Source organism: Balaenoptera ricei, chromosome 16 (assembly GCF_028023285.1).
Source record: "Balaenoptera ricei isolate mBalRic1 chromosome 16, mBalRic1.hap2, whole genome shotgun sequence".
NCBI classification, from domain to species: Eukaryota; Metazoa; Chordata; class Mammalia; order Artiodactyla; family Balaenopteridae; genus Balaenoptera; species Balaenoptera ricei.
Window position 1 is genome coordinate 38,968,484 of NC_082654.1, and position 22,555 is coordinate 38,991,038.

Sequence of the window (22,555 nt, forward strand, 5' to 3'; positions counted from 1 at the left end):
GGCCTATAACTCCCCCCCCCCCCCCAGTACTCTGTATTTAAGTAGTTTTACAGATATTTATTTTTCCACCATTTGGACAAATTTTTTATTAAACCTTGAAAGTAAATAAACTAGTCCAAAAAAGAAAGAAAGAAAAGTTGGTCACTAATAAGGTAATATATTTTTCACTAATGGGGATTATCTCAAATTTGGATTTGTTTGTCCCAGTACTTCTTTTCTTCCTCATCCTAAATCTTGTATTTGCATGCAGTACTTAGGAAGTAAAGCCTTTGTCAAAAACATCCATCTTAAAGAGGGGTTTGAATTTTTAAGTCTCTACAAAGCACAAAATAATAAACACATTTTTAATCCTGTTGAAAATGGTTGTAAAAGTATCAAAGTTCTAAAAACTAGTTAAAAGGTTATAAAACTAATAATTAAAGCTAAATGCCTCACATTCATTTGCAGAACCACTCGTTTATCTTCATAAATATTAACATGGTGGAGTCCACTTCAACAAAGGATATAGAAAACATGCCATTTTTAAATAATATTATTGCTGTACTCACTGATAAAGTATCAGATGAGACAACATGAATCTTAGTGAAACTTAACATACATACAGAAATGGGGATTAAACAGTTGAATAAATAATTTTAAAGCTAACACTCATGTAATTACCACCCAGGTCAAGAAATGAGCATTGATTGTTCCTCATGTGAACCTTATCTGTCACAGCGCCATCCTCCAGAAGATTATGAAATCCAAAAGTTTTCATTGCATATTAAATCTTTAGACATTAGTAAATAACTGCTAAATTAATAACACTAATTATAATCCCTGAAATAATTGGAAAAACTTAATCCTACTAGGAGGTACCAAAACTAAACTATTAGGAATAAAATATTCAAAGTGATAAATGAATACTTTGAAACAAGTATGACAGTCTGAGAGTATTCCATGTGTTTATGAAGTGATGGTGTAGCTGCAAAGTCAACAAAATATGAAGACTTTTGTATCATTAGTTCTAAAAACCTGAGATTCAAGTAATACATACTAAAAGTTTGCTAGTAGACCTGCATTCCATATTAAATTATATGATCAAAATAATAAATGTAATAATTCCATATGTTATCCCATATGTTTTCAGCTTTACTTGAATTCGATGGCATTAGACTATTCTGTATTGTTCACGTGAGCCATCTAAAAGTGTCAGTAGAAAGGTCAAATTTAACTGACTTAACTAAACTTTTAGTACCTAAATGAACGTAGTTAAAAATTGCAAGGACTGCTTGAGAATATTAACATATACTGGCAGTGCTTATGGATTTAAATTTTTAAATCAGCTTTAGAAGGGTTTAGTTTAAAATGATTTAACATGAGTTAGTTGAATCTTGAAGAATTACTAAGACCACTAGAAAAATCTATGTGTGCTTGAGGAGGAGTTTGAACATTATTTTGAAATGTTTGGCACGAAAAAAATTTGCTAGGTTATAGAACCAAGCTCAAGTTTCTCATTTTTAAAAAAATGTAAGTTTTGGGGGCGGCGGTTATATTAAAGTACTTATTTTTCTTCCCTCATATTTTGTTTTTTATTTTTATTACATAGTAGGAATATTTTGGATAACTCCAAATTCTCTCCATTTTACCCCAGCATGCTGCCTATATTGTCTTTTATTTATTTATTTATTTGTTTGGCCATGGCATGTGGGATCTTAACTCCCCAACCAGGGATGGAACCCAGGCCCCAGCAGTAAAGCACCGAGTCCTAACCACTGGACCGCCAGGGAATTCCCAATATTGTCATTCTTTAAGTGCTATTACATGAGAAAAGTCGAGAAACTCTAGATTAAGCAAATAGTTAAAGAAGTCTGCAGATGATGATTTTTGTCAGGCCTGTCTGTAAATGATCTGTAGTCAGGGCCATAATTTTAGTATTATATTAACTTAGAAAATGCTACCTCATTTTAGATGAAAAGCAGTTGGTGATGATTCCCCAAATGCTCAAGACCTCAACCTGTTTAGATCTTTTATATATTAAAAGACTTACCTTAAATTGCATTTAGCAGCAAATTGCTGTCAGTGGAGACTCTAGGTTAATAATATAGTTTTATTTCTAGGAAATTAAAACAGGAGTGACTGGTGATTTCTTTTTAAGAAAAGATCATTATCTTAAGTCTCTGAGCAATAGCAAAACAGTGTTTTCTACAGTCCGCTTTGAAGTTGTTCATTTTCTCTGGGCTGTTGTCATTGTGCTATAGTGCTCTTAGCTTGTGAAGGGGAAGGGCATTAGACGATTTTATTTGTCAGCCGTTGCTCAAGAGGTGTGAGTTTGGATGTCAAGATGATTGTCTTTAATATCCTGAACTGGACCATTTCATGAAGGGAGGAAGCACAAGGGTGCTATAATCCCAAATACATGTCATCACTGATACAAACTTAGAATATAGCACCTTCCTTTCTACTATAAGAAAAGATTAATAAAAATGGAAGTGAATATTGTGAAAAAGTTTAGTGTGGACAGAGTTAATATTATGTTGATTATCCCATAAACTAGCAAATATCTCCTTCTCTTAAAGGAAATAATACAATAACATGTTAATTTCCAGGTGTCCTTCTCTATGGGCCTCCAGGCTGTGGTAAAACGTTGATTGCCAAGGCTACAGCCAAAGAAGCAGGTTGTCGATTTATTAACCTTCAGCCTTCAACACTGACGGATAAGTGGTATGGAGAATCTCAGAAACTGGCTGCTGCTGTTTTCTCCCTTGCCATAAAGCTACAGCCTTCCATCATCTTTATAGACGAAATAGGTATGCTGTGTTTTCTAAACAATGTGCAGTGGACTTTCATGTACATGTTTCCTCATGCACATGTTTGTCCAGGGTAGATATCTAGAAGTTGAACCATTAGGTTGTGTGATGTGTCCATCTTCAACCTCACTAGGATTACCAGTTCTTCAAAGTGGTTATACCCGTTTACACTCTCACCAGTATACAGTTTGTTTCCCTACATACTCCCCCAAAACTTATCTTTTCAGGCAGTATCATTAATTTTTGTCAACTTAAAGAGCAAAAATTATCTCATCATTGTTTTGTGTTTCCCTGCTTACTAGTAAATTTGTGCATCTTTTAACATGTTGATTAGCCGTTTAGGTTTCCTTGCTTGTAAATTGCCGGTTTTTCTTTGGGGTTATTTGCAGTTTTCTTAGTAATTCTTTGGTGAGGTTTTATTATGATTGCAAATATTTTCTAGACTGGCTTGTCTTTTCACTTTATGATAGTTTCTTTTATGGAGATTTAAATTTAAATGTAATTACATTTATCAGTTTTTTTCCTTTATGGTTTATACTTCTTGTGTCTGGTGTACAAATCCCTTCACTGCCTCCATAAATACTCTCCTTTTTAAAATATATAACGTTAAGTAGGAATCTAGTTTAATTCCTTGCCATATGGACAGTCAACTTATAAATAGATCATCTTTCTCTGTATGTCATGACTTTTACATTAGTGGACTTTTTCTCTATTTTATGGATCATCTATATTTTTGTTATAATTTATATATTATAATAAAGCTACAATAATTAAAACTGTAGCTTTGAATGAATTTACTATTATATGTAATATGATAAGCTATATAGAAATATATAGAGAGAAAGATAGGTATAGATATAAAGTATTTTGGTTACTTGTTTGCCTTGTGTATCTTTCTCATCAATTTATTCCATTTATTTTGGATTTTTGCTTTGACTTTTGCACAAAGGAGCATATAGCTGGATTTTTAAAAATTTTAATCTAAGGCTCTTTAACCAGGAACTGTGGTCAGTTTGTTTTCATTTTGATAGCTGATATATCTAGATTTATTTCTACCACATAACTGTGTGCTTTTTATGGGTATTTACCAATCTAGTGGACTTCTGTGCTTTTTTTATTCCCTTTTCCCTCACACGGGTTTAGAAGTTACGTACAGTTGACCCTTGAACAACAGGTTTGAATGGGTCCACTTATACATGGATTTTTCTCAACAGTAAAAACACTTATCACCACATGAACTGCAGCTACGGAGGAACCGTGGATATGGAGGGCCAACTGTAAATTATACGTGGATTTTGGAATATGGAAAGGCTCAGCGCCCATAACTCGTACCTTCTTCAAGGGTCCACTGTATTCTTTTTCTTTTAGCATACATTTAGCATAGCTACTTGTCTTAAAAGTCTAGGCTAATTATTTCTCACCTCTTCCCAAATAATACAGGGACCTTTGAACTCTTGAATACTAATCATTCCTCTCATCTCTTATATGTTTTTGTTAACAATTTCTCTTGTTTTTTACTTTTCCATATTAGTTGTTATTTTTGTACTGGCAGTACTTGTTTAGAGATCCACTTTGCCAGTTATTTTGCTCACTATTACTTCTTGCACCTGCCTTTTCTGGATTTAATTTCCTTCTTACTGAAGTCTGTCAAAATTCTTTCAGCAACGATTGTGAGTACAGTGAGTTGTCTTTGTGTGAAAATGTGTTGACTCTGTTTTTACTTTTAAATGTTACAGAATTATTTTCTTTCAGCGTTTTAAAGCTAGAAGTCTGTTGCCTACCAGTCTTTCTTGTCGCTTTTGAGAATTCTGCTTATAGCCTAATATTTCTTTGTAATTAATCTATCTTTTCTCTCTAGTTGCTATTGAATATTGCAAGACTTCTGTTTCATTTTATATATATATATATATATATATATATATATATATATATATATATATATATATATATTTTCGTCAACTCTCTACTTAATTTTGAGTCATTTCCATAGTTGTAGCATCTAGTTCTCTACCATATTTCATCAGTTCTAAAACATACTGTTTTATTTTAGTTTTTTACATTTTAACATCCCTGAAATTGGGATAGCATGTTATAATTTAATTGGCAGTATTTAAAAATTTTTGTCGATACATAAAATAAGGGTGCAACTCAAAAGTCAGTCAGTCATTGAGTAAGTAATAAAAAGCGATTCTTTGCTTGGCTATGTTCAATCTTGCAACAGTTGGGTTTGTATTCTGCCAATTATATTTGAACTTTAGAAGTTCTGTTTGTTTATTTTTCAAATTTATCTATTTTCACTATAACTTGCTCTTCTGTTAAAATTTCAGTCCCTTTTATGTCTTCAAAATTTAAAACATACTATTTTTATATAGTTCTTTGGATTGTTCTGTTTGAAATTTTACTTCTTTATATTGTTAGCTCTCTTTCATAGTAATTTGTTTCCGTGTGTCATTTCTAACTCTAGATTGCTTAGGACTTGCTTTTATATGGGAATTCTGTGTTGCCTAAAATAATCCAGAGTAGTTTTTCTGTCTTCCACTTAGAGGCTTTAGGCTCTAATTTCTCAACTTGGATGTTCCTAGATTGAATGACAGTTTGAATTTAGACTTCAGGTCTGAGAGAGAGCCCCTGTGATCTTGGTTTTTAGTTTTTCAGGGGGGACATATTTCCCTCCAGAGCCCAGGCCAAGACAGACAAGCGTCCTTAACTCCCTGTAGTGGTGAGCAGAATTTTTTTTCTTGTCTATACTTTCTGTGAGTGTACATCCTTTTGGGCATCTCGGCTTCAGCATGGATGTTAACACCAAAGCAGAACCTCCTGATGCTACCCATGCATACCTGTTGTGTACACAAACACATACACAAACAGTGGCATAATCACCTCAAAATCTCACCATTCTTTTTTTCAGTTCTCTCTTTTTCTGATCTCTAGGATTTTTTTTCTTTCCTTCTTGCAATCTCAGATATTCAGTAACCTTTTTTTTTTTTAATTACTAAACTTTATTTTTTAGAACAGTTTTAAGTTTACAGAAGACTTGAGCAGAAAGTACAGAGTTCCCATATCCCCCCCCCCCACACACAGTTTCCCTATTATCAATACTTTGTGTTAATGTGATATATTTGTTATAATTAATGAACCATTACCGGTATGTTATTAATAACTAAAGTCCATAGTTTATATTAAGGTCCATTCTGTGTTGTACAGTTCTGTGGTCTTTGACAAATGCATAATATCATGTATCTACCCTTACAATATCAGGCAGAATAGTTTCACCACCCTAAAAATCCCCTGTGCTCTACCTGTTCATCCCTCTCAAACTCCTCCCTCCCAAACTCCTAGCTGCACTGTCTCTATTGTTTTGCCTTTTACAGAATATCATACAGTTGGAATCATATAACATGTAGCTTTCTCAGACTGGTTTCTTTCACTTAGCAGTATGCATTTGTTTCCTCCATTATCTTTTTATGGCTTGGTAGCTCATTTCTTTATATTGCTGAATCATATTCCATTGTATGGTTATACCACAGTTTGTTTATCCATTCATCTATTAAAGGACCTCTTGGTTGCTTCCAGTTTTGTGCAATTATGAGTAAAGCTGCTAACAACAGAGATATGCAAGATTTTGTGTGGACTTAAGTTTCCAACTCAACTGGGTAAATACCTAGGAGCTCAATTGCTGGATCGTATGGAAAATCTGTGTTTAACTTTGTAAGAAACTACCAAATGTATTTCAAAGTGGCTATTTGCACTTAAAAGTTCCACCAGCAGTTCTACCATTTTGCAGTTCTACCAGCAGGAAATGAGAGGTCTTGTTTCTCTCCTCCTCTCCAGCACTTGGTATTACCAATTTTTTGGATTTTAGCTATCCTAATAAGTGTGTAGTGGTATCTCGTTTTAATTTGCACTTCCCCAGTGACGTATATTGTTGAGCATCTTTTCATATGCTTATTTGCCATCTGTATATCTTCTTTGGTGGGGTCTCTGTTCATATCTTTTGCTCATTTTTTAACTGGGTTGTTTTCTTGTTGAATTTTAAGAGTTCTTTGTATATCTTGGATACAAGTCCTTTATCAGGTATGTGTTTTATACAATAAATATTTTTTTCCAGTCTGTGGCTTGTCTTTTCTCTTAACAATGTCTTCCACAGGGCAGGAATTTTATTTTTAATAAACTCCGACTTACACATTATTTTCTTGGATGGATTGTGCTTTTGGTGTTGTATGGAAAAGTTCATCACCAAACCCAGGGTTCCCTAAATTTTCTCCTGTATTGTCTTCATAAGTTTTATAGCTTTTTGTTTTACATTTAGGTCTGTGTTCTGTTTTGAGTTAATTTTTGTGAAATGTATAAGGTCTGTGTCGAGGTCTGTTTTTTTGCATATGGATGTCCGATTGTTTTAGCACTATTTATCAGATATGCATTAACTTTAAAAAAATACCTTATTCAGTCTTTTTGTCAGTGTTTACATACATGTCTTTTTCCACCCTCTTCAGCATTCTGAGCTTTTATATTTAAAGTGTGTCTCGTGTAAGCAGTGCACAATTGGGTTTTGTTTTTTTTTTATCCAGTCTAATATCTTAAACAGGTAATTGCATACTCTAGACCATTTACATTTAATGTAACTACTGATATAGTTAGGTTATTTATACTTAGATCAGAATTTTAAGTTTTTCATATATTTTAAGCTGCCGTCTTGCCAGAACCACTTCTTAGAAATGAAGATAATTTGAGAATAATTAATGGCAGAATTATGGTGGTTAAGTAGGCAGCTAAACTTACACAATTTATCTTTAAAAAATAAGCAATTTTTAAATGACTAGATTTTATACATCCAGAATAAATGGGTACGTTTATTGTACATGGTACAACACATGGTACAATACATGGTCCAACACTGGTACATATTGTACACGATTAGAACTGTAAAAGAAAATACAGGATATATGTTTGCCATCACAAAACTATCATGTCACAGTAATGTGTTTTTGCTGTAATTACTTTTTTAAAAAATTTTTTGTTTTTTAAAGCTTGGACCCAGCACATTAAAAAGCATTTTCATGTCACTTGCATGTATGATTGACAGACTTCAAGTTTTAGTTTTGTTTTTTTTTTTTAAAGGTATTCGCCATGTATTTCTTCTTTTAGGTCTTTTTTTTTAAAATTTATTTATTTTTATTTATTTATTTATTTTTCCTTTATTTTTATTATTTATTTCTTTATTTTTGGCTGTGTTGGGTCTTTGTTTCTGTGCGAGGGCTTTCTCTAGTTGCGGCAAGCGGGGGCCACTCTTCATCATGGTGCGCAGGCCTCTCACTATCGTGGCCTCTCGTTGCGGAGCACAAGCTCCAGACACACAGGCTCAGCAGTTGTGGCTCACGGGCCCAGTTGCTCCGTGGCATGTGGGATCTTCCCAGACCAGGGCTCAAACCCGTGTCCCCTGCATTGGCAGGCAGACTCTCAACCACTGCGCCACCAGGGAAGCCCCAAGGTTTAGTTTTAATGTTGAAATGTGAAAGTTATTGAGAAATGCCAGTGATTTGAAGGGATACAAGACAAAACATTTGAAATAGGATTGTACTGGAAAATACGGAATTTGTTTTTATTGTCTTTTTTTCGTTCTTAGGATATACCACCTTTCAGTCCTTTCGTTCTAGAAGGAAAATATTTCCCCCCTTTTAAAAGTATTTCATGTTCATTATAGATAATTTGGAAGACAGAAAAGAATTCAAGAGAAATTTAAAATTGTCCATCAGTATCACTGAGAGAGAACCAAAGTTATTAGCATTTTGGTGTATTTCATTAAAGGTTTTTTTACGCTGTATAATGTATATGTGCATGCATGCCAGCATGTATGTTTTAAACCATTTCCTGTCCTATATTTTCCCATTTAATAGTGTTTTGAGATTTTCCAGTATCATTTTTATTTATCACCAGGAAAAGTGCATGAGGAAAAAGTATGTGATCCCATAATTAAGAACGCATAGGATGCAGAGAACCTGGGAAGTTAGGGCCAAAGCACACAGACTTTTGCTCTAAGACACTACGTGATCCTTTTTTAGCTTCTCAGCACTAGATCCTTTATTTCTTTTATATATGTTGGTATGAATGTATTTTTAGGAAAGAAATGAGGATTGTGAATTGATTGTTTTAATTTGCTGGATAATTTGTCAAAGTGGTTATATCAGAATAATGTGTGAAAAGGCATATTCGAACCCTTTTCTTTGTAATCTTTCATAAAATTGTCAGCTTTTAATTAATGATTTGAAATTATGTAAAGAATAATTTATTATTGATTTGTAAGGTTAAGGATTTTTTTCTTCTAGACTCCTTTCTACGAAACCGTTCAAGTTCTGACCATGAAGCTACAGCCATGATGAAAGCTCAGTTTATGAGTCTCTGGGATGGATTGGATACTGATCACAGCTGCCAGGTATTTGAAAGTAATCTGCTTTAATTTGTGTTATTCGTGGTGGTGGTGTTAATAGAAAATTTGGCTGCTTGTTAAGCTTATTTACAAAATTATTTTTCATAGCTTATACTTACCAATAAATGACAAGAATCTGAAAGAATATGGTTTGTATATGTCTTCATCCATTTTGAGGGCTTCGTAATTAATAAAATGTTAAAAAGATTTCCCAAATGCTCAAAACAAATACAAGAATAAGAGAGAAAACCAGGGTATTAGAACCATCTGTGTCAAGGAAAAGGACATGACTAGTGGCTCTGAGTATTCTGTACATTTCGTTTGACTGTTACCATAAATCCTTATAGTCTTTACTCTCAGTTCTTATGTCACTTTTTTTTTTTTATATATATAGTCGTGTGTATATGTTAATCCCAAACTCCTAATTTATCCCTGTCTCCCACCTTTCCCCTTTGGTAACCATAAGTTTGTTTTCTATGTCTGTGAGTCTGTTTCTGTTTTGTAAGTTGATTTGTATCTTTTTTTTAGATTCCACATATAAGTGATATCATGTGATATTTGTCATTCTCTGTCTGAATTACTTCACTTAATATGATAACCTCAAGATCCATCCATATTGCTGCAAATGGCATTATTTTATTCCTTTTTGTGGCTGAATAATATTCCACTGTATATATGTACCACATCTTCCTTGTCCATTCATGTGTCAGTGGGTATTTAGGTTGCTTCCATGTCTTGGCTGTTGTAAATTGTCCTGCTATGACCTTTGGGGTGAATGTATCTTTTCGAATTATGGTTTTCTCCAGATATATGCCCAGGAGTGGGATTGCTGGATCCTGTGGTACCTCTATTTTTAGTTTTTTAAGGAACCTCCATACTGTTCTCCATAGTGGCTATACCAATTTACATTCCCACCAACAGTGTAGGAAGATTCCCTTTTCTCCACACCCTCTCCAGCATTTATTGTTTGTACACTTTTTAATGATGGCCATTCTGACTGCTGTAAGGTGATACCTCATTGTAGTTTTGATTTGCATTTTTCTAATAATTAGTGATCTTGAGCATCTTTTCATGAGCTTTTTGACCATCTATATGTCTTCTTTGAAGAAATGTCTGTTTAGGTCTTATGCCCATTTTTTGATTGGGTTGTGTGTTTTTTTGATGTTGAGCTGCATTGAGCTGTTCATAATATTTTGGAAATTAATAATTAGATCCCATGTGTTTATTTTTGTTTTTATTTTCATTACTCTAGGAGGTGGATCCAAAATGATCTTGCACAATTAATGTCAAAGAGTTTTCCTCTAAGAGTTTTATAGTATATGGTCTTACATCTGGGTCTTTAATTCTTTTTTTTTTTTAATTAATTTTTACTGGAGTATAGTTGCTTTACAATGTTGTGTTAGTTTCTACTGTACAGCAAAATGAATCAGCTATACATATACATATATCCCCTCTTTTTTGGATTTCCTTCTCATTTAGGTCACCACAGTGCACTAAGTAGAGTTCCCTGTTCTATACAGTATGTTCTCATTAGTTCTCTATTTTATACGTAGTATCATAGTGTATAGTGTCAATCCCAATCTCCCAATTCCTCCCATCCCCCCTTTCCCCATTGGTATACATACATTTGTTCTCTACGTCTGTGTCTCTATTTCTGCTTTGCATATAAGATCATCTATACCATTTTTCTAAATTCCACATATATGCATTAATATACAATATTTGTTTTTCTCTTTCTGACTTACTTCACTCTGTATGACACTCTCTAGGTCCATCCACGTCTCTACAAATGACCCAATTTTGTTCCTTTTTATGGATGAGTAATATTCCATTGTATATATGTACCACATCTTCTTTATCCATTCCTCTGTTGATGGACGTGTAGGTTGCTTCCATGTCCCGGCTATTGTAAATAGTGCCGCTGTGAACATTGGGGTGCATGTGTCTTTTTGAATTATGGTTTTCTCTGGGTATATGCTCAGTAGTGGGATTGCTAGGTCATATAGTAGTTCTATTTTTAGTTTTTTAAGAAACCTCCATACTGTTTTCCATGGTGGCTATATCAGTTTACATTCCCACCAACAGTGCATGAGGATTCCCTTTTCTCCACACCCTCTCCAACATTTATTGTTTGTAGATTTTTTGATGATGGCCATTCTGACCAGTGTGAGGTGATACCTCATTGTAGTTTTGATTTGCATTTCTCTGATAATTAGTGATGTTGAGCATCTTTTCATGTGTTTGTTGGACATCCATGTGTCTTCTTTGGAGAAATGTCTATTTAGGTCTTCCACCCATTATTTGATTGGTTGATTGTTTTTTTGATATTGAGCTGCATGAGCTGTTTGTATATTTTGGAGATTAATCCTTTGTCAGTTGCTTCGTTTGCAAATATTTTCTCCCATTCTGAGGGTTGTCTTTTGGTCTCGTTTATGGTTTCCTTTGCTGTGCAAAAGCTTTTAAGTTTCATTGGGTCCCATTTGTTTATTTTTGTTTTTATTTCCATTTCTCTAGGAGGTGGGTCAAAAAGGATCTTGCTGTTATTTATGTCATAGAGTGTTTTGCCTATGTTTTCCTCTAAGAGTTTGATAGTGTCTGGCCTTACATTTAGGTCTTTAATCCATTTTGAGTTTATTTTTGTGTATGATGTAGGAAGTGTTCTACTGTCATTCTTTTACATGTAGCTGTCCAGTTTTCCCAGCACCACTTATTGAAGAGGCTGTCTTTTCTCCATTTTATACTCTTACCTCCTTTATCAAAGATAAGGTGACCATATGTGCATGGGTTTATCTCTGGGCTTTCTATCCTGTTCCATTGATCTATATTCTTGTTTTTGTGCCTGTACCATATTGTCTTGATTACTGTAGCTTTGTAGTATAGTCTGAAGTCCAGGCGCCTGATTCCTCCAGCTCCATTTTTCTTTCTCAAGATGGCTTTGGCTATTTGGGATCTTTTGTGTTTCCATACAAATTGTGAAATTTTTTGTTCTTGTGCTGTGAAAAATGCCATTGGTAGTTTGATCCCTATTGAATCTGTAGATTGCTTTGGGTAGTATAGTCATTTTCACAATGTTGATTCTTCCAATCCAAGAACATGGTATATCTCTCCATCTGTTGGTATCATCTTTAATTTCCTTCATCAGTGTCTTATAGTTTTCTGCATACAGGTCTTTTGTCTCCTTAGGTAGGTTTATTCCTAGGTATTTTATTCTTTTTGTTGCAGTGATAAGTGGGAGTGTTTCCTTAATTTCTCTTTCAGGTTTTTCATCATTAGTGTATAGAAATGCAAGAGATTTCTGTGCATTAATTTTGTATCCTGCTACTCTACCAAATTCATTGATTAACTCTAGTAGTTTTCTGGTGGCATCTTTAGGATTCTCTATGTATAGTATCATGTCATCTGCAAACAGTGACAGCTTTACTTCTTCTTTTCCGATTTGGATTCCTTTTATTTCTTTTTCTTCTCTGATTGCTATGGCTAAGACTTCCAAACTATGTTGAATAATAGTGGTGAGAGTGGGCAACCTTGTCTTGTTCCTGATCTTGGAGGAAATGGTTTCAGTTTTTCACCATTGAGAACGATGTTGGCTGTGGGTTTGTCGTATATGGCCTTTATTATGTTGAGGTAGTTTCCCTCTATGCCTTCTTTCTGGAGACTTTATTATAAATGGGTGTTGAATTTTATCAAAAGCTTTTTCTGCATCTGTTGAGATTATCATATGGTTTTTCTCCTTCAATTTGTTAATATGGTGTATCACATTGATTGATTTACATATATTGAAGAATCCTTGGATTCCTGGGATAAACCCCACTTGATCATGGTGTATGATCCTTTTAATGTGCTTTTGGATTCTGTTTGCTAGTATTTTGTTGAGGATTTTTGCATCTATGTTCATCAGAGATATTGGCCTGTAGTTTTCTTTTTTTGTGACATCTTTGTCTGGTTTTGGTATCAGGGTGATGGTGGTCTTGTAGAATGAGTTTGGGAGTATTCCTCCCTCTGCTATGTTTTGGAAGAGTTTGAGAAGGATAGGTGTTAGCTCTTCTCTAAATGTTTGATAGAATTCCCCTGTGAAGCCATCTGGTCCTGGGCTTTTGTTTGTTGGAAGATTTTTTTTTTTTAATTTATTTATTTGGCTGCATTGGGTCTTCATTGCTGTGCGCAGGCTTTCTCTAGTTACGGTGAGTGGGGGCTCCTCTTCGTTTTGTCGCAGGCACTTCTCATCGCCGTGGCTTATCTTGTTGCAGAGCACAGGCTCTAGGCGCGTGGGCTTCAGTAGTTGTAGCACACGGGCTTAGTAGTTGTGGCTCGCGGGCTCTAGAGCACAGGCTTAGTAGTTGTGGCCCACAGGCTTAGTTGCTCCGTGGCATGTGGGATCTTCTTGGACCAGGGCTGGAACCCGTGTCCCCTGCATTGGCAGGCAGATTCTTAGCTACTGCGCCACCGGTGAAGTCAAGACAGGAATTTTAAAACTGGCTTTTAATTGTGCAAATAATTAGCACATCGTTTAACCTCAAAGAAGGGATGGAGTCTGAGTTCAAGGTCACTAAGGTTTTTCTCAGTTCTGAAAGGCTATAATTTCACACTTTAGGTTTATGGCTACTCCTAGCTCAGGATTTCCAAGAGTGGTTTTCACACTGCATAGTTTTAGGTTTTTTCAATAAAGATGATTCCTTCAACATACAAAAAAAAAAAAAAAGATCTCTAGGCTCTAAACAAACAAAAAAAAATAAATTTGTTCTTTCAGTTACCATTCAGTTACTACTTTGATTTCCTAAATGTTTCTCAAATTTGCTGTAATCTCCCTTCCTTCATTGTTTCTTTTTTTTTTTTTTTAATTTATTTATTTTATTTTTGGCTGCATTGGGTCTTGCTGAGCGCGGACTTTCTCTAGTTGTGGCGAGTGGGGGCTACTCTTTGTGCGTGGGTTTCTTATTGCGGTGGCTTCTCTTTGTTGAGGAGCACAGGCTCTAGGCATGCAGGCTTCAGTAGTTGTGGCTTGTGGGCTCTAGAGCACAGGCTCAGTAGTTGTGGCACATGGGTTAGTTCCTCCGCGGCATGTGGGATCTTCCTGGACCAGGGCTCGAACCTGTGTCCCCTGCATTGGCAGGCGGATTCTTAACCACTGTGCCACCAGGGAAGTCCCCCTTCATTGTTTCTTTTTTTTAAACATCTTTATTGAAGTATAATTGCCTTACAATGGTGTGTTAGCTTCTGCTTTATAACAAAGTGAATCAGTTATACATATACAATATGTTCCCATTTCTCTTCCCTCTTGCATCTCCCTCCCTCCCACCCTCCCCATCCCACCCCTCTAGGCGGTCACAAAGCACCGAGCTGATCTCCCTGTGCTATGCGGCTGCTTCCCACTAGCTATCTATTTTACATTTGGTAGTATATATACGTCCATGACACTCTCTTACCCTGTCACATCTCACCCCACCCCCTCCCCATATCCTCAAGTCCATTCTCTAGTAGGTCTGTGTCTTTATTCCCGTCTTGCCACTAGGTTCTTCATGGCCTTTTTTTTTTTTTTTTCCTTAGATTCCGTATATATGTGTTAGCATACTGTATTTGTTTTTCTCTTTCTGACTTACTTCACTCTGTATGACAGACTCTAACTCCATCCACCTCATTACAAATACCTCCATTTCATTTCTTTTTATGGCTGAGTAATATTCCATTGTATATATGTGCCACATCTTCTTTATCCATTCATCTGTCGATGGACATTTAGGTTGCTTCCATGTCCTGGCTATTGTAAGTAGAGCTGCAATGAACATTTTGGTACATGACTCTTTTTGAACTATGGTTTTCTCAGGGTATATGCCCAGTAGTGGGATTGCTGGGTCATATGGTAGTTCTATTTGTAGTTTTTTAAGGAACCTCCATACTGTTCTCCATAGTGGCTGTATCAATTTACATTCCCACCAACAGTGCAAGAGTGTTCCCTTTCCTCCACACCCTCTCCAGCATTTATTGTTTCTAGATTTTTTGATGATGGCCATTCTGATCGGTGTGAGATGATATCTCATTGTAGTTTTGATTTGCATTTCTCTAATGATTAATGATGATGAGCATTCTTTCATGTGTCTGTTGGCAATCTGTATATCTTCTTTGGAGAAATGTCTATTTAGGTCTTCTGCCCATTTTTGGATTGGGTTGTTCGTTTTTTTGTTATTGAGCTGCATGAGCTGCTTGTAAATCTTGGAGATTAATCCTTTGTCAGTTGCTTCATTTGCAAATATTTTCTCCCATTCTGATGGTTGTCTTTTGGTCTTGTTTATGGTTTCCTTTGCTGTGCAAAAGCTTTTAAGTTTCATTAGGTCCCATTTGTTTATTTGTGTTCTTATTTCCATTTCTCTGGGAGCTGGGTCAAAAAGAATCTTGCTGTGATGTATGTCATAGAGTGTTCTGCCTATGTTTTCCTCTAAGAGTTTGATAGTGTCTGGCCTTACGCTTAGGTCTTTAATCCATTTTGAGTTTATTTTTGTGCATGGTGTTAGGGAGTGTTCTAATTTCATACTTTTACATGTACCTGTCCAATTTTCCCAGCACCACTTATTGAAGAGGTTGTCTTTTCTCCACTGTATATGCTTGCTTCCTTTATCAAAGATAAGGTGACCATATGTGTGTGGGTTTATCTCTGGGCTTTCTGTCCTGTTCCATTGATCTATATTTCTGTTTTTGTGCCAGTACCAAACTGTCTTGATTACTGTAGCTTTGTAATATAGTCTGAAGTCAGGGAGCCTGATTCCCCCCAGCTCCATTTTTCGTTCTCAAGATTGCTTTGGCTGTTCGAGGTCTTTTGTGTTTCCATACAAATTGTGAAATTTTTTGTTCTAGTTCTGTGAAAAATGCCAGTGGTAGTTTGATAGGGATTGCATTGAATCTGTAGATTGCTTTGGGTAGTAGAGTCATTTTCACAATGTTTATTCTTCCAATCCAGGAACATGGTATATCTCTCCATCTATTTGTATCATCTTTAATTTCTTTCATCAGTGTTTTATAATTTTCTGCGTACAGGTCTTTTGTCTCCTTAGGTAGGTTTATTCCTAGATATTTTATTCTTTTTGTTGCAATGGTAAACGGGAGTGTTTTCTTAATTTCACTTTCAGATTTTTCATCATTAGTGTATAGAAATGCAAGAGATTTCTGTGCATTAATTTTGTATCCTGCTACTTTACCAAATTCATTGATTAGTTCCAAGAGTTTTCTGGTAGCATCTTTAGGATTCTTTATGTATAGTATCATGTCATCTGCAAATAGTGACAGCTTTACTTCTTCTTTTCCGATTTGGATTCCTTTTATTTCTTTGTCTTCTCTGATTGCTGTGGCTAACACTTCCAAAACTATGTTGAATAATAGTGGTGAGAGTGGGCAACCTTGTCTTGTTCCTGATCTTAGTGGAAATGTTTTCAGTTTTTCACCATTGAGGACAATGTTGGCTGTGGGTTTGTCATATATGGCCTTTATTATGTTGAGGAAAGTTCCCTCTATGCCTACTTTCTGCAGGGCTTTTATCATAAATGGGTGTTGAATTTTGTCGAAAGCTTTCTCTGCATCTATTGAGATGATCATATGGTTTTTCTCCTTCAATTTGTTAATATGGTGTATCACATTGATTGATTTGCGTATGTTGAAGAATCCTTGCATTCCTGGGATAAACCCCACTTGATCATGGTGTATGATCCTTTTAATGTGTTGTTGGATTCTGTTTGCTAGTATTTTGTTGAGGATTTTTGCATCTATGTTCATCAGTGATATTGGCCTGTAGTTTTCTTTCTTTGTGACATCTTTGTCTGGTTTTGGTATCAGGGTGTTGGTGGCCTCGTAGAATGAGTTTGGGAGTGTTCCTCCCTCTGCAATATTTTGGAAGAGTTTGAGAAGGATAGGTGTTAGCTCTTCTCTAAATGTTTGATAGAATTCACCTGTGAAGCCATCTGGTCCTGGGCTTTTGTTTGTTGGAAGATTTTTAATCACAGTTTCAATTTCAGTGCTTGTGATTGGTCTCTTTATATTTTCTATTTCTTCCTGGTTCATTCTCGGAAGGTTGTGCTTTTTGAGAATTTGTCCATTTCTTCCAGGTTGTCCATTTTATTGGCGTAGAGTTGCTTGTAGTAATCTCTCATGATCCTTTGTGTTTCTGCAGTGTCAGTTGTTACTTCTCCTTTTTCATTTCTACTTCTGTTGATTTGAGTCTTCTCCCTTTTTTTCTTGATGAGTCTGGCTAATGGTTTATCAATTTTGTTTATCTTCTCAAAGAACCAGCTTTTAATTTTATTGATCTTTGCTATCGTTTCCTTCATTTCTTTTTCATTTATTTCTGATCTGATCTTTATGATTTCTTTCCTTCTGCTTCCTTTGGGGTATTTTTGTTCTTCTTTCTGTAATTGATTTAGGTGTAAGTTTAGGTTGTTTTCTTGTTTCTTGAGGTAGGATTGTATTGCTATAAACTTCCCTCTTAGAACTGCTTTTGCTGCATCCCATAGGTTTTGGGTCTTCGTGTTTTCATTGTTTTTTGTTTCTAGGCATTGTTTGATTTCCTCTTTGATTTCTTCAGTGATTCCTTGGTTATTTAGTAGCATATTGTTTAGCTGCCATGTGTTTGTATTTTTTACAGTTTTTTTCCTGTAATTGATATCTAGTCTCATAGCGTTGTGGTCGGAAAAGATACTTGATACGATTTCAGTTTTCTTAAATTTACCAAGGCTTGGTTTGTGACCCAAGATATGGTCTCTCCTGGAGAATGTTCCATGAGCACTTGAGAAGAAAGTGTATTCTGTTGTTTTTGGATGGAATGTCCTATAAATATCAATTAAGTCCATCTTGTTTAATGTGTCATTTAAAGCTTGTGCTTCCTTATTTAGTTTCATTTTGGGATTATGTGTCCATTGGTAAAGTGACATGTTAAAAGACCCCCACTATTATTGTGTTACTGTCACTTTCTCCTTTCATGGCTGTTAACATTTGCCATATATATTGAGGTTCTCCTATGTTGGGTGCATATATATTTACAATTATTATATCTTTTTCTTGGCTTGATCCCTTGATTATTATGCAGTGTCCTTCCTTGTCTCTTTTGACAGTCTTTATTTTAAAGTCTGTTTTGTCTGATATGGGTATCGCTACTCCAGCTTTCTTTTGATTTCCATTTGCATGGAGTATCTTTTTCCATCCTCTCACTTTCAGTCTGTATGTGTCCCTAGATCTGAAGTGGGTCTCTTGTAGACAGCATATATGTGGGTCTGTTTTGTATCCGTTCAGGCAGCCTGTGTCTTTTGGTTGGAGCAGTTAATACGTTTACATTTAAGGTAATTATCAATATGAATGTTCTTATTGCCATTGGGTTAATTGTTTTATATTTGTTTTTGTAGTTCTCTTTTCTTTTCCTCTTTTGTTCTCTTGCGATTTGATGACTGTATTTAGTGTTGTGTTTGGATTCCTTTTTCTTTTTTTTGTATGTATTTCTATGGTCAGTTTTTGGTTTGCAGTTACCATGAGTTTTTGATATTGCAGTCTGATATACCTCTCTCTCTCTCTCTCTATATATATATGTGTATATATATATATATATATATATATATATATACACATATATATATATATATATATATGATTGTTTTAAGTTGCTGTTCTCAAGTTCAAATGCATTTCCAATATCATGCTTTTGTACTCTCCTCACAATTGCTGGTTTTGATACCATATCTGCATGTGGATGACTTTCTACCTTTACTGTATGTTTGCCTTTACCAGTGAGCTTCCATTCATAATTTTCTTGTTTCCACTTGTAGCCTTTAGCATTTGTTGTAAAGCTGGTTTGGTGATGCTGAATTCTCTTAGCTTTCGAGTGTCTGTAAAGCTTTTGATTTCTCTGTCAAATCAAATGAGAGTTTTGCTGGGTAGAGTATTCTTGGTTGTAGGTTTTTTCCTTTCATCATTTTAAATATATCACGCCACTCCACTCCATTCTGGCCTACAGAGTTTTTGCTGAAAAATCAGCTGATAACCTTATGGGGATTCCCTTGTATGTTATTTGTTTCTTTCCTGTTGTTGTTTTTAATATTTTCTCTGTCTTTAATTTTTTCAACTTTATTACTGTGTGTCTCGGCATGTTCCTCCTTGGGTTTATTCTTCATGGGACTCTCTGCGCTTCCTGGACTTGAGTGACTGTTTCCTTTCCCACATTAGGGAATTTTTCAGCTATGATCTATTCAAATATTTTCTCAGGCCCTTTCTCTCTTTTCTCCTTCTGGGACCCCTGTAATGTGAGTGTTAGTGTATTTAATGTTTTTCCATTGGTCTCTTAAGCTGTCCTCCTTTCTTTTCGTTCTTTTTTCCTTATTGTGTTCCACAGCAGTGATTTCCACCATTCTGTCTTGCAGGTCAGTTATCTGTTCTTCTGCCTTAGTTATTTTGCTATTGATTCTTTCTAGTGTATTTTTCATTTCGGTTATTGTATTCTTCAACTCTGTTTCTTTGTTCTTTATATCTCCTAGCTCTTTGTTAAACATTTCTTGTATCTTCTCAGTCTGTGCCTCCATTCTTTTCCCGAGATCATGATTATCTTTACTATCATTACTCTGAATTCTTTTTCGGGTAGATATCTCCACTTCACTTAGTTGTTCTTCTGGGGTTTTATCTTGTTCCTTCATCTGGAACATGTTTCTCTGCCGTCTCATTTTGTCTTAACTTTCTGTGTTTGTGGTCTCCATTCCGCAGGCTGCAGTGTTGTAGTTCCTCTTGCTTCTGGTGTCTGTCCCCTGGTGGATGAGGCTGGTCTAGAGACTTGTGCAGGCTTCCTGGTGGGAGGGACTTGTGCCTGCCCACTGGAGATTGGAGCTGGGTCTTGTCCCTCTGGTGGACAGGGCCGTGTCAGGGGGTGTGTTTAGAGGTGGCTGTGGTCTCAGGAAGACTTTAGGCAGCCTGTCTGCTGATGGGTGGGGCTGTGTTCCAGCCCTGTTGGTTGGTTGGCCTGAGGCGTCCCAGCATTGGATCCTACAGTGGGGCCTCATCTTGATGTCAAAATGGCAAACTTCAGGAGAGCGCATGCCAATGAGTACTCCCTAGTACCTCTGCCACCAGTGTCCTCTTCCCCACAGTGAGCCACAGCCACCCTGCCTCCCCAGGAGACCCTCCAAGACCAGCACGTAGGTCTTCCCCAGGCTCCTGTGAAGTCACTGATTTTTCCCTGGGTCCTGGTACACACAAGACCTTGAGTGTGCCCTCCGTGTGTGGAGTTCCTGTAATCTAGCCCCACTGGTCTTCAAAGCCAAATGCTCTGGGGGCTCCTCCTGCTGATGCCAGACCCCCAGTCTGGGCAGCCTGACATGGGACTCAGAACTGTCACTCCTGTGGGAGAACTTCTGCAATATAATTACTTTCTAGTTTGTGGGTCACCCACCCAGCAGGTATGGGATTTGATTATATATTATACGATTGCGCCCCTCCTACCCTCTCTTTGTGACTTCTTCTTTGTCTTTGGATGTAGAATATCTTTTTTGGTTGGTTCAAGTCTTTTTTGTTGATGGTTGTTCAGCAGTTAGTTGTGATTTTGGTGTTTTCATGAGAGAAGGCGAGTGCAAGTTCTTTTACTCTGACATCTTGTTTCCAGCCCAGGTCCATCGTTTCTTAGTTAAAGTGGGGTTGCATGTTTTTCCTTGCAAGCTCTCAGATGTTCTAACCTGTAATTTCCTTTTCTGTAAGGTTCTAAGGAATGATTAAAAGAAGCTAGAAAAAGAATCAACTGTGTATTTTAGTTTTGTCAGTGCCACACAACTTGACAGTACATTGTCACACATCATAAAGGCAGGCAGGGAAGTAGGGCGGTTAAATACATTTCCCTTGCTTGCTAATTTCTGACTAATGTAGCAAAAGGATGCTTCCAATTGGTACAGGCCTCTCCGTACTTTGAGTAGTCAAACTTATTTACATATATATATATTTTTAGTTTAAACTTAAATTTTATACTTTCATTTTCATTAGTTGCTGTATACTTATATACTTAACCACTTCCTGTCACATGCACCTTTCCAGTTTTATACATGACAGTCTTCTGTCCTAGGCTTTGTCTTTTCCCGCTGAAAGGCTGTGAAAACCAAAATTAATGTCCCTTGGTATTCCCCCAGAGAGAAAGACAGCTATATTGTTCAATTTACATCTTTGAGTTCCCATTTTCACCTAGTTCTTCACCTCTGAATATTCCATACTTTCTTGCCAGATCAATAATGTATTTTAAAAGAAAATTTTAAACAATTTTCTGGCATGTTTGGTTTTCTGCCATATTGCTGGAAATGGAAGTTCTAGAGCCATTTTTCTGTTTGGGTTCCCCCCCCCCCCGCCCTTCCATGAATCACCTATTTTATATCTCACGTATATAAAAACTTTTCTCATGGAAAAGTTTTGGGAAGGTTAATAATGTTCTTTCATTGTTTTAACTTCAGTAGGTATTTTCTATTTTGTAATCTGTTTTTGCCCCTTTTAAGAAAACATAGTTAGAGGGACTTCCCTGGTGGCGCAGTGGTTAAGTATCTGCCTGCCAGTGCAGGGTACACAGGTTTGAGCCCTGGTCCAGGAAGATCCCACATGTCACAGAGCAACTAAGTCCATGCGCCACAACTGCTGAGCCTGCGCACCTAGAGCCCATGCTCCGCAACAAGAGACGCCACCGCAATGAGCAGCCTGTGCACCTCAGTGAAGACCCAAACGCAGCCAAAAAAAAAAAAAAATCAACCATTATTTCTTCAAATATTTTTTCTTTTCCATTTTCCTTGTGATCTTATCAAAAGCCATTTGGACATACCTTATTTATATTCCATGTTTTTTAATGTCTCTTTCATATTTTCTATCTCTTTGTGCTATATTCTGGGTAATTTCTTTACCTCTTCCAATTAGATAATTCTGGCTTCATTTGGATCCCTTCAGCTATGTAGCATTTTCATTGAGCTTATTATTTCAGTTATTATATTCTTCAGCTCTAGAAATTCTTTTAGACTCTTTTTCAGGTCTGCCAGATCAGTTTTGATGGTCTCTTGCCAGTTGGATTAGTAAAGCAGAGCCCTGGCATCAATTAGCTTTGTAACTTTGGCAAAATTATATCATCACCCTGTGTCTGAATAGAGGGGGTAATATCTATAAAGAGGGAAGAATTGTATCTACCTCAGAACTGTTGTAGGATTTTAAGGATTTAATCTGAGTAAAGTGCCTATAACAGTATCTGGTATATATTTGCTACATAAGTATTTGCTGTGTGATTTTTTTTTTAATTTCTTGTTTATTCCTTTAAATGTATTAACACTAATTTTATAGTCCATCTTCAATAATTCTAACATAGAAGTATTTG

At 36.1% G+C, this 22,555-nt stretch overlaps 1 protein-coding gene across 1 annotated transcript in view; it reads left to right on the plus strand.

Annotated features, from left to right (window-relative positions):
* ATAD1 (ATPase family AAA domain containing 1) overlaps positions 1 to 22,555 on the plus strand; it is a 55,782-nt gene that overhangs the window by 15,504 nt on the left and 17,723 nt on the right. Inside the window, exons 5-6 of the mRNA XM_059899704.1 lie at positions 2,589 to 2,789; positions 9,113 to 9,219. Of these exons, the coding sequence (XP_059755687.1) occupies positions 2,589 to 2,789; positions 9,113 to 9,219 (308 nt within the window). The remainder of the gene's footprint in view (positions 1 to 2,588; positions 2,790 to 9,112; positions 9,220 to 22,555) is intronic.